This window comes from Idiotropiscis lumnitzeri, chromosome 13 (assembly GCF_059441095.1).
Source record: "Idiotropiscis lumnitzeri isolate Australia: NSW breed Sydney's pygmy pipehorse chromosome 13, RoL_Ilum_1.0, whole genome shotgun sequence".
NCBI lineage: Eukaryota > Metazoa > Chordata > Actinopteri > Syngnathiformes > Syngnathidae > Idiotropiscis > Idiotropiscis lumnitzeri.
This window is the reverse complement of record NC_142403.1, coordinates 12712519-12728819: the sequence shown is the minus strand read 5'-3', so window position 1 is coordinate 12728819 and position 16301 is coordinate 12712519. Positions and strand designations below refer to the sequence as shown.

At 41.3% G+C, this 16301-nt stretch overlaps 1 protein-coding gene across 1 annotated transcript in view; it reads right to left on the bottom strand.

Annotated features, from left to right (window-relative positions):
* The window catches only part of agbl4 (AGBL carboxypeptidase 4), a 263660-nt gene that overhangs the window by 67800 nt on the left and 179559 nt on the right, over window positions 1-16301 (bottom strand). Inside the window, exon 6 of the mRNA XM_088313401.1 lies at window positions 7015-7054. Coding sequence (XP_088169527.1) covers window positions 7015-7054 — 40 coding nt within the window. The remainder of the gene's footprint in view (window positions 1-7014; window positions 7055-16301) is intronic.

The window sequence follows — 16301 nt, the reverse complement described above, 5'->3', positions numbered from 1 at the left end:
AGGCAGGTGAGCCACAGCGCATGATGGCTGGTGGGCAAGGTTTATTCGGCGAGAATACAGCTCATCCTAATGGCATCCTACCCCCTGCCTCCCTCAACCCAACCTCCCCCCCACATCTGCGTCTTTGCCTCTCTTAGCCTTTCCTCCAGGGTTGCTGTCAGACAGAGAACTTTTATTGCCGCTCTAACTGACAGCAGGGAGCCGCTGGGATTGGCTGAACAACCAGCGGCCGACCGTCACGCGGCCCAGCTCGCAGGTGCACAGCATCTGACAGATCATGGCAGCTAAAACCCGGGCCCAGTAAAAATGCTCGCTTCTTGTTTGGCGTGATGGGGGCTGCGTGGGATGGTGGCGAGTGCCAGGGCCAGGTGTAAAAGAGGGCATGTTGAGGGACAGTGCTGTGAGAAATAGTGCCGCTTACATAACATGTGACCTCCCAGACACTTACATTTTTACATACACTGCCCTACAGAATTATCGGCAACGCTGCTTAAGATGCGTTAAAAGCCTGAAAATTTTTTTATTGCAGAAGCATAAAATCATATTGAAAATTGAAGAAATGGTTAAGCAGACACAGAATCAAGATGATGTCATAAAGCACAACGCTCTCATAAAAAAATGAATCAGCAATGACTGGGAGTCGAATCAGAAAATTATACAAATAGAAATGTAAACTATAATTGTTGACATAAACCAGCCAGAATTTAGTTGAAATGTGCTTTATATATGGAAATTCTCCGGAAAAATAGTGACCGTGCCTTATAATCTGGTTGGTTTGCTTTATAGCTTGAAAAATACGGTACTGTATACAGACTACAAAAATAGTAGTAAAACTAAAATGGAAAAAAAACAAAAACATTTCCCCAAAAATACAAACTAACATTCTAAAAAAAATAAAACTGACTGAATTTAAACAAAGTCCAAATTAAAATAAAAAGTAACTATGATGAAAAAAAATCTTCCAACTCCGTGGTATCGTGTGTTTGTCAGTCACCCATTTGAGGAGACACCTATCCCCATCGCAACCCCCACAAACCCGATTAATTTGATCAATGACTCACTAATTGGCTGATGCGCAATCGCCGAGAGTGACTGCTTTCCTTTGCGAAGGAATAATGAAAGCACGGCGGCTGTTTAACTGTCATTAGCAGTCGCTGCCCTGTAATAACCTCTCCGTATGATTCCTCCGTCTCCATTAGAGGTCAGTCCAAAGTCACGCACAGGACGGCTGAGTGGCGTTTGAAAGGAATGCTCCTGCACCTGACGGCTGACCCCTCGGAGAAAACAGGGCAATTAAATGTGGAATTTCCCGATGGAAATTAATAATTCATATTTTTTTTTTATTTATATATACAGTCGAGTACTCTCCAATACATAGCCAGTGGGAGAGCGTCAAACTAAACTGACGCCGACCTTGACCGTGGTGGTGTGTATCTGCTGGCAAGGTGAGCTCTGCACTGTTTGTGACATTGAAAATTCTCACGGGGGCTTCAGCTGAGTGGCAGCTTGTTACATTAACATTTTATTTAGCCGTGACATTAGTAATAATGGAAATTTCAGCACACGGCCCGGACATTCCTCGTGAATAGCGGCGATATCATGGCTGTTTTCGAGAGAGACGCTGTCACACATACACACACTCCGACCGAGAACTCAATCCAGCAGCCGTAACAGGGAGACGGAGTGGCATCAACCCCTATTATCTAGTCCCTACGCTACGAACACAAAAGGCTCGGCGGAACAAAAATCCAATCAGTGCTCTGTGGGGGGATTTGCTCCACGGCAGTGCTCGGCAACACTGGTGGCTCGGCTGGTGACAAAGAAATCATCTCGGCGCCTCCAGCCTGTTCGCAGCCTATTTACCGGCTCGGTCACATCCCGCCTCTTGGCCAAAGACGCTAGGCGACGCTCACCGTTTTCCCACATGACAAGAAACGCATAGTCGACTGTGCGTACGCGGCGTGAAATTAGCATATTTGCACAGAACATTTGGGTGTGGAGATGGCGTTTTGGGAGTCGTTGTTTGATGACGGGCCCGCGGCCCCGTCTTGGAAAGAGATGGGCCTCTCCCGGCTCACCGACGCGCACTCCTTACGTGCTACATTAGCATCCCCGTTCATTAGCATAGCGTTGCTTATTTAGCCACGCTGCGCAGAAGCATTCAATAAAACAAACTGCTCGATATGAAGCGGCAAGTGCGCCCCACCACGCTCGCTCGCTCCCTCCCATCGCCAGCCATTCCCTTCTTTATGTGCTTTTTACACCGCAACAAAATGGAAGCATCACATAGAGAAGAGAGAGAGCGGAGTGGGGGGGGGGTAAAATATGCAAATTTGCACCATTAGGATACAAAATTAGGCCAATAATAGCACGCCTTGTTTTCACAGCTGATCATTTATACAAAAGCATGTTTTCCAAAATAAACGACTCACATTTTTTCCCCCCCTTCTAGTGTTGCTTGTGCCCTCCCTCCTTCAGGTGCCACGGTGGAAACAAATCTGTGCAGCTTGCCAGCTTGAAAGCAAAGTCTTTCAAGCGGAAATTCAAGCCCCCGCCCCCCCTCTAAGATTTCTATCAGCTCGGGTCTATATGTACACCAAGCAGGAGATTGCACACAGTGTGTCCTCCTCGTTTTTACACATTCACTGCAGTGTTTTTTGCTGTGTCGTTGCCACTTTTATTGCGTCTAATTAAAGGAGGACGGCACCACAGGAACCAACTGAAGAAGACTGCAGTTCAAACTCTAGTTTGAAATCGAAAAAGGCATCCTGAAGCTCATTATGCTCATTTCACAGACATACTCGGACGGCGATAGAAAGTTACGCAGGTCTTTGTCGGCAAACATCTTACAATGAAGCAACGAGAATAAATGAGGAGGGTCACCGGTCAAAGCGAGACAACAAAAAAGCGTTTCCATCAAAGTTGGACAGTAATGGCGCTGCCACAGAAAGGAGTAAATAATCTGTCGCCACTTGAAGGCTTTAGATGGAGGGAAGGAGGCTTCAACCTCACTATGACAGAATTCAATGAGCACAATTTGCTAAATGCAGCACGCGGCGTGACAACAGGGACATAAATACACGGTCACAGATGGATAACTCTGACATTTTTATGGCACCTTCACTACTTGAGCTTTTCTTTATAGAGGATGAAGGGTGGCATCACGAGCAATTTGAGGCTTAGTGACTCGCTCAGCTCAAGGACACTTGATAGGTGGGTTGTTGGCATCAAATATTTGGAGAATCGATTCATCTGCCCTTCGGCTTATCGATTCATCGTGTAGTAAAAGTTGATTTCATTTATTAGCCAACAACAAAATGTGCATGAAATTGCAATTTTTCTTCCTTCTAAATTGGGCTGCTCGATTTGGAATAAAACACGAATCGCGATTGTTTTAGTAATAAATTGAAATTACGATTCTTCAAACGATTATTTATATTTTTTGGTACAAAATCAAACAAAAAAGATGAAAAGAAAATTAGAAATGGAAACAATTTTAAGACAAATCAAATCAAAAGCGCTCTCTCTCTCTCTCTCTCTATATATATATATATATATATATATTGTACTTGCGTTCCGAGCTGTTGAAATGACAATTTGTCACTGAATGCTGTTTCCATGGGAACAATATGGCTAAAGTGATTGTGTCTCTGATCGCGTGGCAAACGTGAGATCCGCGTTGAACTGTGTTGTTCTCATTCCACAAAAGTAATAAGTGAAAACTCCAAATGCCGCCGTTGACTATCATCCGTCGGCTGGATACAAATGTGACCTGCGCTTAATAATAATGTAGAGCGGGTGCGCCTGAAGAAACAAAGCGAAAGAACAAAAGGATATCTGGGAGAAAGGGGAGCTCTAATGAACGACATTTCGACTAATGCTGCTCCCAATAGCTTGGACACAAATTGTTTGGTCATTACTTATTCATGTAACGTTGTCACTCCGCTGCTGATGGTTAATACAGATGGTTCAATTTCCAAATGCATGCGCTGTATACAGTACGATATGCTATTTTTTATCCATGCACACAAAGGCGCTGCCTATTCTCGAGGCTCTTCTTCAAATTTAAATACATACTAGAGTTACTGTTTTTAATTGTGATTTTATTTATTAAGGGGAAAAAAGGTTTCAAGGCTACTTGGTCGTGTGTGAAAAACTAATCGCCCCCCCTTGTTAAATCATGAATTAACTGTGGCTAAGTGGCTGAGTTCGTTTTCATTGACAAAAGCCAATTTCCTCCAGACCCGTTCAATAAAGAAATCACTTAAAAATAAATTGTCGAACATAATGATGATGGCCAAAAGATCGCAGAAAGCGCCACGAAAATGCTACAATCCAAAGAAATACAAGAACGGGATGGGAAATACGGTAATTGTCATCTATCATTCTGGAAAGGGTTACAAAGCCATTTCTAAAGCTTTAGGACTCCAGCGAACCATGCGGACAGCCATTATCCACAAATGGAGAAAACATGGAACCTTCCCACGAGTGGTCAAACGACAGAAATTACCCCAAGAGCGCAGCGACGACTCAACCAGGAGGTCACAAAGGAAACCAGGACAAATTCTAAAGAACTGCTGGCCTTCTTTGCCTCAGTTAAGGCAACAAACAATATGGCAACGACCAGCAAAAATTTGTTCTAAAGTGAAAACCATGCAATGCTCACCAAAAAACAAGCTAAAGAGTCTTATCTTACTTTTGCAAAAAATAAAATAAAATAAAAATAAATAAAAAAAAGATTGAATGATTCTCGTGCATCACATTACATATGGAATACGTTAAAGAGAACATTTCCAAAAAAAAAAAAAAGAACATCATATAAACAGTCAAATGTGGTGTTCTGGGGCTGTTTTGTTACTCCAGCCCCTGGACGACGTTCTGTGATCAATGGAACCGGGATTTCCTGCTTTTTACCAGAAAATCCACAGGCCTTGATTATTCTAATTATTTAGTAATTGCATTTTCTGTTTACTTGGGTTTTATTTAACTTTTATGGATAATATTAAATAATAAAATAGGGAAACTACGCACAAAGAGGAAAATATTTTTTCACAGCACTGTAGTATACATACTTTAGTGTTGTATTCTATTCATTCAATCTTCGCTGACATCGCCATTGTTTCGTTTATTTCATTGCCAACTTTTTGTGTTATGAAAAGATTACTTATAATGCATTGCTTTGTTTTTTGTTTTTTTTTACATAATATTACTTGCTACCATTCACCTTTATTTCTGGAGATATGGTATCAATTTATTCATGATGTTTGCCATTCACATCTGCATATTCTGAATATTCTGATTTATTATTTATGTACAGCGTCTGCATACAATGTTTCTGTCTGCAAACATATTCTTTTCTTCATAATTTGTTTACTATTTTTTATCTTTTGTGCTGCAAATGTGCACTTTAATATTGTAAAAAAGAAAAAAAATTCCCTATTGCTGGACTAATAAATGTTTCTTCTATTCTATTCTTACTCTACTCTGACAGCGAAGTAGAGAAGCACAAAACATTTCGGGAATGCTCGTCAGTGCGTTGGATGCACACGTGCTGCATTCGTGTGTCGGTGTCCTCTCAAAACCTGCCCGCATTTCATGAATATGATTGACCTTTTTTTTTTCTTCTCCCCGCCGTAATGCTGAGAGCGCATAAAAGGCGAAAGGAGAAACTAAAGAGCGGCGAGCCGAGTTGATTTACAACAACACATTATTGTGCGCCGACTGCACATATGGAAAAGGACAATCTAATCGATGGGCCAAAAGAATGACAATGGCCTCTCAAATCAATGTCCGCACCCCATTTTCTCATTGTGAGAAGACAAAGCGTTCCGGTGTTTTTGTTGTGCGGCTCTGTGTGCGCAGCGGCAGTTAATTTGAGTTGCCGTTGCTGCGGTGAAAAGCATTGCCGGGACTAATCATTATTTAGTTGTGGCAGGGCTGGAAAGGTCAGCAGTCTGAAATGTCAGGCTGTGTTCAACAGAAGCCAGATGCAGCCGCGTGCCGCTCAAGTGTCCAATTAAGGAGGGTCGAGAGAGGTTGGAGTGGGTCTTTGTGTGGGTGCTGCCCGTGTGAGTGTAACAGTGAGAAGGTAGACGCCATACATATTGTCGGGTGCGCAGCCGTTTCAGCCTCGCATGCTACGTTCACAAAGCTAGCATGTTAGCATGTTTTTTTTTTTTTTTACTCCTCTAGATGGCACTCTCTGTTCACCATTGGGTTGAAAGTACACTCACTTGCCATTTCTTTAAACCCCTTTATTTAAGACAACAGTGCCATCTAGAGGAGTCCGAAAAATACAACAACTGGTTCATGAAGCAAATTCCGAAGCTTCATTTTCCATCACTAGAGCTCACTTGTCCCTGTGTTGTCTTGTCGACTGGGGATGGGTCGGCCGTGGCTCACACCTGACTGTCATGAGCGCAAGCACTTCACAAAGTGAATGGATGGTTGGATGGACATAAGACACAAACTGACAACTAAAAAAAAAAAGTGTAATTCCACACATATAGTATGACTTTTTTCTTTTTTTTTTTTAAACTTGTCACTTAGCCGCAGAAGGTGTCACAGTACTTTTAAATCTTCCTCACGCTCTCTCATCCCTTCCCGCCTCATCTCTCACCATAGCTGCCCTCTGTCAAGCTGTGAAGACCAGCCAGCGTCGCTATTGCCGCCGTCTGTAGCAACAGCTGCAACGTAAAGCCCCCAAATTAACCTGCGCTGCGAGCGGCTCACGTCTGCGCGATTCTAATCAAAGCACATTAGACTTTGGACATACGGGTCTCACGATATCCCTTTTGCCGTCCCCATCTGGTTCTCCTCTGAGTTTGCAAACTTCTGCCCACTCTCTACATCGGGGACGACGCATTTCCACGTTCAAGCAAAACACGTGAAAAGAATTACACAGGTTTCATCCAAAACTTCTTTCTGTTGGTGTCGATGCCAAGCGAGCAACGGCACCACTTCTATGTGGCGGGAATTGAGTAAAATGCGGAAAAGAACATGCCAAGGACTTACCGCAATTGGTGATGGTTAACAGGTCCAGCTGCCGTTGTTGCTGAAAGGAAGTGAAAAAATCTGTTTCAACACATCACATGATTAAAATATAACCGATCCAGTAAGTGACGTCTGGGAAATCATTTTTGTTTTCATTTTTTAGCTTTTGGGAAGATTGCAGATTAGAACACTTTTTACCCTTGTTACTCTAAACGCGGACTTAATGTGGAGTGCAAATATACACACAGGGAAGGTTCATTGAGGAAATACTAAGATAGAATCACCACTCATAAAAGCACTCCGATACCGTGCACACCGATACCACATCACCCTGACGTATATTTTGCCGTGTCGGCTGTGTGTGAGTGGAGATACATTCAGGTATGAAATCACTTTGAAGCAAATGCAGATTATGTTCTGCAAAATGGATGATGAACTACTTGAGAAGCAACAAAGCCGAGTTGCGTTAGCTCCGTCGCTGGCTCATGCGCAGCATGGTTAATCGCATTTCAATGATGGTCGGGAATATTGGATAATTTGGCGGTCATATTCTGTTTGTGTTTTGGATTCCATTGGTCATTTTTTGTCGTGAAGTTGAAACTGTGTTGTATCTACCTAGTGTCGGAGTTATTATGATATATTGGATTCAATGTTTTTTTCCCCCAAAATACAAGGTCAAACTGCTGATCTGAGCATCCTGGATTTCATTATATGATTAGCTCAATTCCAATAAAATAAAATAAAATAAAATAAAATAAAATAAAATAAAATAAAATAAAATAAAATAAAATAAAATAAAATAAAATAAAATAAAATAAAATAAAATAAAATAAAATAAAATAAAATGAAATGAAATGAAATGAAATGAAATAAAATCAAATCAATATAAAGTGGTCTAGCTAACTTTGTAACTGCAACTTGGGGCGGCATGGCACAGTGGCCGAGTGGTCGTCCCCAACCGGGGTTATTATTTGGAATTTCTAATTAGTTTTTTATTTAGTTTTGAGTTGTATTTTTTGTTTACTTTTACTTTGTTTTCAGGGTTAGTTTGTTAGCTTTTATTAGCTTTAGTTTTTTTCAAAGACACATTAGTTTAGTTTTAGTCTTAGTTTTCATTCTTTGAAAACAAGTGTTTTACACTTTTTTGAAATAGAAAAAAAACAAGTATGTAAGCAAGTGACGTGCCGCTTCTAAAGTTAGATGAAAGCAAGCTCAGGGCTCGTGTATTAAATTAATTACCGAAGACGAAACCGAAGCACATTTTCACCACAATTATAGTTAGTTCCAGTTAGTTCTGTAAACATAAACTGTAGTTTCAGATAGTTTTTTTTTTGCTCAATCATTTCCTTATCTTTTCTTCTCATCTTAGTTCGTTAACATAAATGTTTTTTCAATTTTAGTCATATTGTTAATTTTCATTGGCTAAAATAACCTTGCTCCCAACTCAGAGGCTGGGGGTTCGATTCCCCCCAAATGTGACCATGTCAAAGTGCCCTTGAGCAAGTTGCTCCTGATGCTGCGTCATCAATCGTTCGATGTGGCAACAGTGTGAAGCGCTTTGAGTACCGAAGGTAAAAAAAAAGCACCACACAAGTGACAGCGCGTTTACCATTTAACTTTGTTTTCTGTGTGTGAGATTAAGTGTTCTAAAAAAGGAGATGGAAGGTGGCACATGCGCACACACACACCCTCTCTCTCTGAAACACACACGCACGCACACGCACTTGACGAGGGAGCGCTGCAGTAATCAACACCTCAGCCCTCTTGAACCAACAGTCCCTCTGGAAAGAAGATATCCAAGGAACGGATGAGAGGTCTGCGTGAGCGAGTGTGTGTGCGTGACCGTTTTTGCGTGTGCGTGCGTGCGTGCGTGTCACACTGTCGAGGTCACGGTCAAAGCCGCACATCATTTACATCCAGGCACATTAACCAGTTGCTCGGAGGGAAAAGCAAAGAGACTCTTATAGAATGCTTCTGGCTTCACATGCACGCCTGAAGAGGAACACGCTGATGCCTGACTAAACATTCATTTAGTATTTCGTGTCGGCTCTTACAAAGACAGACTTGTGCCGTTTATTTTAATATGGGATGGGAAGTGGCGCATGATTGCTCCTTTTTTTTGTGTGAGGCAGTTTTCTACTTGGGTTGACTTGATTTTACTCACTGATGTTTTTCCATTGGAATGAAAAGACGTTATTTTGAGTAAGTTGCCCAATGGGTACATTTATAAAATGTTCCGTGGAAAACAAATCTGTCCTCAACGGCCCCACCCGGTACTTTGAATTTGATTCCTAAGAAACCACAACGCTCGAGGAATTACAACCAATCAGAGACACAAGTCGTGACCGACGAGCTGTTTGCCGTGCACTCGTGGCAACATTTGTCTCCTCGGGCTACAGGAGCTTTGCTGAAACTACTGCGGTTAGCGACAAATATTAAAAAGAAGACAAAACAACATCGGAGCTATCTTTCAGAGGGGGAGGCGACACAGATAGCTGAGATGATTGAAAACCACCACAAAATTAAGCAAGCTTATCATTTAGGATTTTTTCCTTGGCTACAAAAAAAAAAAATAGAACATTCAAACCAATAGAATAAAGTTTAATAGCATGTGCCTGTTTGACGTGATACATTTTCATATCATTAACTACAACTAGAAATACAAGTGGGTTGAAAAAAAAAAAAAACCCGACACATGGCTCCATGCATGTGAGGTGCTAAGCCACAGAGAAGCTGTCTGGCCAAGCAAGCAAGCAGTAGAGGTCACTGTGACAACATGAGCCACACAACAAGCGAGAGCGTGCAAGCCGAGATCACACTCTGTCCGCCGCAGCCTTTCTTTCACACCAACACAAACATACCCTTACGACCACCTGTGGAGATTGAAGCTGAAATAAATGCAGCCGCGGCACAAATGTAATAACATCCAAATATTATTATGTCATTGAAATGATTGGAAAAACTTCCCCTCACTTCACCCGAGCCATGATTACGCCAGTATTTTCACACAACACAGCTTTTGTCTGCAAAGTGCAGACATGAACGAGTTTCTAACTTCCACTCCAACGAGCTCCAGTTTGCACAATTATAATTGTCGAGTTCACTTGCAAGACGTGAATTGGAAAATTGGCCAAATCTTTCCATTACGTGGATGCCGTTGGAATTATTGCCCCAACGCAAAAAGAAAGCAAGTTTCAGATGATAAAAAAGCAGTTGCCTGCGTAGAAAGTGAGAAAATAATCTCATTGGACCAATACTTGAGGAGACTTGCTTCTGAATATTAGCGAAAATAAACAAAACAAAACATTTTAAATGGACAGGGAGAGGACGATTCACATAAAAAAAAATGAGAAAAGCGGAAAAAAAATCGGACACATATTTTTCTATTTAGTGTCTCTCACCCGTTTCTTCAAACTGAATTTTCCACTAGTTAGGCATTATGCATTTACTGAACTTCAGAAAACATGTGTACTCATATTTTTGGTTTCTTCTTCTATAAATGAATGAGATAAATACAATAAAATGACAAATGTGTCATTGCTATGCAGTTTCTCTCCATCCACCCTTCCAGTTGTGATCCAGCTTTCGTCATTAGCGTCTGGTGGGGGGGGGGGGGTTGGAGTCCATCCCAGCAGACTTTGAATTGGAGACGGACTACGCCTGGCCAGGTTGTCAACTGCTTTCAAATTTAAACTCAATGAGGCGTTGGATACTCATTTTGGTTCTTGAGCATCCTCTGCTGGCTTGAAATAAAATTGTGTGCATTTTGAGTCCTTACAGGCAATAATGTCCCCGAGAGTAAAAAAATAAAAAATAAAATACGCAAATGTCAGCAGAGTGATCATTATAATCGTCTTTAATGCATTCTGAATGGATGTGGTCTATAAACAAGAGTGAGGGCCCAGGGTTGGGAAAACATTTTGGGGTGTCGAATAAGGTTGATTTCAGATTTATCAACTACAGCCGCGAAGAGCGGAAATCACAAGAGCAATTTCGGTGCAGCTGCCCAATGCCATCTCGCCGCCGCACACGTGCACACACGTGCACGCAGACACACGCACACCCTTGAGCTTATTGGGGTTGACCTGCCAATTTAAGAGAGAACCGAGACATTATGAGCTTCGTCTAACTCAAAGTGGCTCATAAACAACGCAATAAGGGGCGGCGTAGAAAAGCTGGGAAAGTGACACTCGTCGTACAAACAATATTCAGTTAGAAAGACAATTATTTGCATGGTGACAGTTGTTTTCATTTATTTTTTTTTTATGTTTTTTGCCTCCATAGACCACCACAATGGTTTTGAAATGGTTGACTAAATAAAATGGCTAAAATCGCTCAAGGAGTAAGCGCCATTTTATTGTCAAACCTTTAAAATTAAAGCCGCTGTGTAAAGCCGACATCATGACAATACAAATCATTGTGCAAAATTCTTTTTTTTTTTTTTTTTTTAATGCGACAACTGCAATTTTTATGCCAAATTGTTTCATTTGATAAGAAAACATACTCTGCACAACTGAGTCACGATATATTCATTACAATTAACTCAAAGTATTTTAAAGCGCCCATGTTCTAAAGCTGGAATAAAAACATGGATTTATTTTCCCAATCAAGCCTTGAGCAGCGCTTCTATTCTCGGATGTTTATTAATGCGGCGCCTGATAAAGTTCGATCCGTGCCTCCATAAGTGGAAAGATGCAATTTTGCAAGAGCGTTAAAGCCAATGAAAATTGATATTCTGACCAAAAGACAAACTGCTTGCTTTCTATATGAGTGCTGCCATCACATTCTCGATTTATTTGTATCTATAATCACTGTTCCATATTAATTGCTATTTTTTTGGTGGCTTAAATAAATAGTCCTCCATATGACTCTGATAACCAGAAAGCCCACAGGGATTTCTAAATGTTTTAATGAGTACAAATAAGGTCATTAACACAATTAAAGTGATCGGGATGCAAAATATGATGTCATCTCAATTTGGAAAAAAAAAGAAAATTAATAAAACATGCTTGTACCCCCCCATTACAATGATATCAAATATTCAAAGGCAATCCCCTCAAAACCAATTTACCAACTATTCTTCCCCTCCCCAAAAAAAGAAAACAAAAAAAAAAGGACTTTTCATATTTGCCGATGGTTATCACAAAGCAAAGTGAGACGGGAGATGAGAGACATCATTTAATAGCTCATTTCAAATTAATTTAAAGTCAATATGACTAAATTATACACAGCCGCAATCCGACGACAAGCGGGAAGATTAAGATGTGACCTTTTATTCCTGCAAGGTATTGCGTAGCCAGATATGATTATTGTTATGATTATTGTTGCTATTACTTATTGTGTCCTCTGCTCTATCATTTAAAACACACACGGCGAAGTCAAAGGTCAATGCGGTTGTGACTGAAAAAACATCTTAGTCATCATCCATCTTCTTCCAGGATCTCGACACCCACCACCCCCCACCCTCCCTCGCCCATCTGAATACAGATGACTAGTGTGTATGGTGACAACATTCCCGTAACTTACACTGACACACACACGCACACGCATCCCACACACACACACACACTGGATCAGCAGCACTTTACAGCTCCCATTTTGGCTTGTATGTGTGTGTCTTAGTCATCCTCTCTTGGTAACAAAAGGGGGGGGTGGAAATGAGGTAAGGATGAGCTCATGGGCTCAACAAGCTCTTACGGTTCAACTGACTGGGCCACTAAAGTCATCCACTTTGGATGTGATGATGTCAGAGGCATGAGAGCGCACAGCAAACTTCAATTGCAGCACTACAGTTGAGTCCAGAGGTTTTTTATTTTTATTTTTTATGTTTAGGACATCACCGTCATCGCAGACAAAAGTGAGTTTGAAGCAAAAAAAAAAAATACAATAAATATTATACTGTTCAGGAATTAAAGCAATTTGATGTATTTTGAGGTTAAGGGGAAGCTATCAAAACATAATAATAGCAAATCAAAAGTTTGCTACATTCTGAGAAAAAGTAGTGGCAAACTCAACTCCATCAAAAGGCATGGAGGACTATGGTAAGATAAGGAAAAAAAATCATGACATCGACAGGTCAAGACTACTCCAGAGAAGGTCGTCATGACATTGTCAAAATCAAGAACACTCAATAGAAAATAAATTAAAAAAAAAAAAAATCCCCATGTTGGGGAATTGTTTATTTTCCCCAGGAAGAGGTAATCTCAAAAGACAAAAGGAAATGATCACGATCAGATTCCAAAGCATACCACATCACGTGGCACATGGTATTCCAGGGCTAGCAAGTCATCAGCCAAACTCCAAATCTGATCATGTCCAAATTTCATCGCACAATTTTTGACTACAAAGGACTTTCAGCCGCGTATTATATATATATATATATACAAATGTATCTGTTTAAATGGCTGTAATTTCTAACTGCTGCAATACCATTTTTTTGTTAAAAACTTGAAAAGCAACCTATTGTTTTCAATTGCTTGTATGCTAATTGCTACGTCTTTAGTGTCTGCCTACTTATCAAAAACAATCCAAGCAAATCATTTGTTTGTTGCCTAATTAATGAAACGTGTCTGTGAGTGAACTACTCTGAATAACAGTTAGCGTTAGCGTTTAGCATAGCTGCAGTGTTAGCATAGATGGGCATTAGGCTGAAAAATCAAAGTTCAAACGGGTACCATTTTCTGTCATAGCAACACTCCATTACGAATAAGTCATGCTACAATCTAGCAGCGAGAGCTAACATTGGCTTGTTTGCAGCGCTAATGCTAGCTTAGAATTGTTAGCGGTGCAGTTTAGCTGAGGCTGGATATGCGTTATCTTTGAATTTGGGAATGGCGCTCATGCGCGCTAAGGAAGGGGGCGTGGCCTCGCTCAAAGCGTCGAGGGAGTGGAATAGTGAAGTTAGGCCAATTCAAATCTTTCTAGCACCCACTTCAATTGTTTTATTATTCGTTTTCCTTTGTGAAATGTGATCGTCGAATGCCAGAGACACTTGGCAGAATATTGTCCTTTAAATAATATAACGCCCATTCTCCAATTTTTTTTACATTGCATTCATTGTGGTGGTGTATAAAATAGCAAACTCTATTCCTATATGTCAAAGACATCTAATCTATATACAGTACACATACGATATGTCAACTCAGTGCACTGGTGGAAAATGTCACTTCAAGTTGAGGAAAAAAAAAAAAAAGAAGACTTTGTGGCTCATTTGTGGAGGAAAATGGCAAGTGGCCAGTCGAAATGTTATCGTGTCTCCACTTGCATGTCAGTGTCAGTGGAAATCGGTTTCGATGCTGAGAGGAAAGAGTGGATGGCAGCAGAGGGGTGGCGGAGCAGGGCTCGCTGTTGCGTGACCAAGGAGCCCCTGGTTAAAAATACAACAAACCAAATAAAAGATTTATTCCTTGTGAGAGCCGAGAGCCGCCTCCGACTCGAGCGGAGGCAGAGGCTACCTATGGCCACCTGCACGACGGCCCGCGGACCTCGCTCCAGCTCGTTTTTAAAAAGCGGGCCGACATCGATAATACATGTCTCTTATGCTGGCACACGAATATCGATGAAGGCGATATTCATGTATTCACAGGGACTCGCACTAAAGCGTGATTCATTTCCATCATGAATTCATTCCACATTTATGAAGCCCAATTAGAAAAAGCCGTTGAGATGGCCGTGAGAAGCCCTTCCTCCATCTTGCCGTCAGCCCGTGGGTCGAGGCTGTACGAGCGCGCCACCGCACTCGGCTCCTTTTTAATACTCCGACTCGGAAGGCAATAAATATCGCACCTGGCTGATTATGGGCGATAGCGTAGCGTTGTCAAGCAGATTATAGCAAAATGTCTTCGAGGTGCCACGCTTTACAACTCGGGCAGCCTTGAGTTGGCCTTACTAATACGAGTGCTGTTATCAATGAGAGTCGAGTTAATTCACCTGTGGCAGTCAACTCGAGCAATGGTCCCCAACCATCGGGCTGCGGCTCGGTACCGGTACTGGGCCGCACAGATTAAAGAAAAAACTAAAATTACAGTACGTTATTATTTGAGGCTAAAATAATATATTCTTTTGAAACATGTATGATGGACTCGTGACTGGTGGGGCGAGGCATTATTTTTTTACCCGTGATCCGTGCAGCTCAAGCACCTGGATTCGGGCCGGGCACGATTGGCGGAATGGCTGGTGAAAATAAAACTGCGCGATCACATCAAGGCGACTTGATTAGTCGGCAATTACTATAATAGCAGCAGAAGTGGAAAGCCGACATGGATCACGTAAGTCGCATGTATGGGAGCATTTGAGGAGAAATGAGTTCTCAAATTAATGATAAAGGATCTGCATTGGCTAACTTCAAAATAAAGTTTAACAAATAATACATTGAGTCATTGATGTCAACGCAATTGCCTTTGTAGACTTTGAAGTTGGCCCTCGTGGTGGCGTAACGGCGACCTTGCCTTCTGTTTTTGACCTTTCGTCTTGTTTTATCGCACTTTTAATTGACATGGAATATTTGCCACTGATATCAACACAACACAACATATTCAGTCGCTAATTTGGGACGCTAACAAAGCGCTAGTTAATGACGCCATCATTGTATGACACGGCACAAGTCTTTGGCGTTAGTGGCTACTGCTAGCTAGCTGCTAGCATGAGCAACAAGTGGCTGCCCCCCCGACCCCCCAACACCGGGTGCTGGTTCACGAAAGTTATGGACTTGTATGAACCGGTCCACTGCGGAAAAAAAAAAAGGTTGGGGACCACTGAACTATAGAATAGTTCACCGTTCATTGAATCCCAGCTGTTTTTACGAGAGGAAACACCTCAATCACAGCGGGGTTTTGTTCTTCTGGATTTTGACTGATTTAGGCCTACATAATGTGTTCTAAAGATATAAAAACATGGAGGTCTGACTCAAAAGGGTAAGACGTATAAATACGTCTTTGGGAGGCGGGGAATACACCTTTCAAAACGTGTATATATACACAAGTTAAAAAATCTCTGAAATATGCTGCAAACAAAGACATAGAAAGTCCTCCTGAGGTTTTACAAATCGAAATTCTACCAAATTATATATGCCAAATTATGCAACTTTGTTTCTCTATCTATGCCAGCGACATATAGTGACATTCAGAAAATCATCATCATTTCAGCATATCCTTTTTTCTAATGCAAAATGTGTCTTGGTTGGGTTTTTCCATTACAATAATAATAATTTGAACAATAATAGTAATTTCCATTACACTGCACACGGAACCTTGTTGAAAAGAACATACTTCCTACAGTATGTTGACAAAAGTGCAGAGTTTTCTCTATTG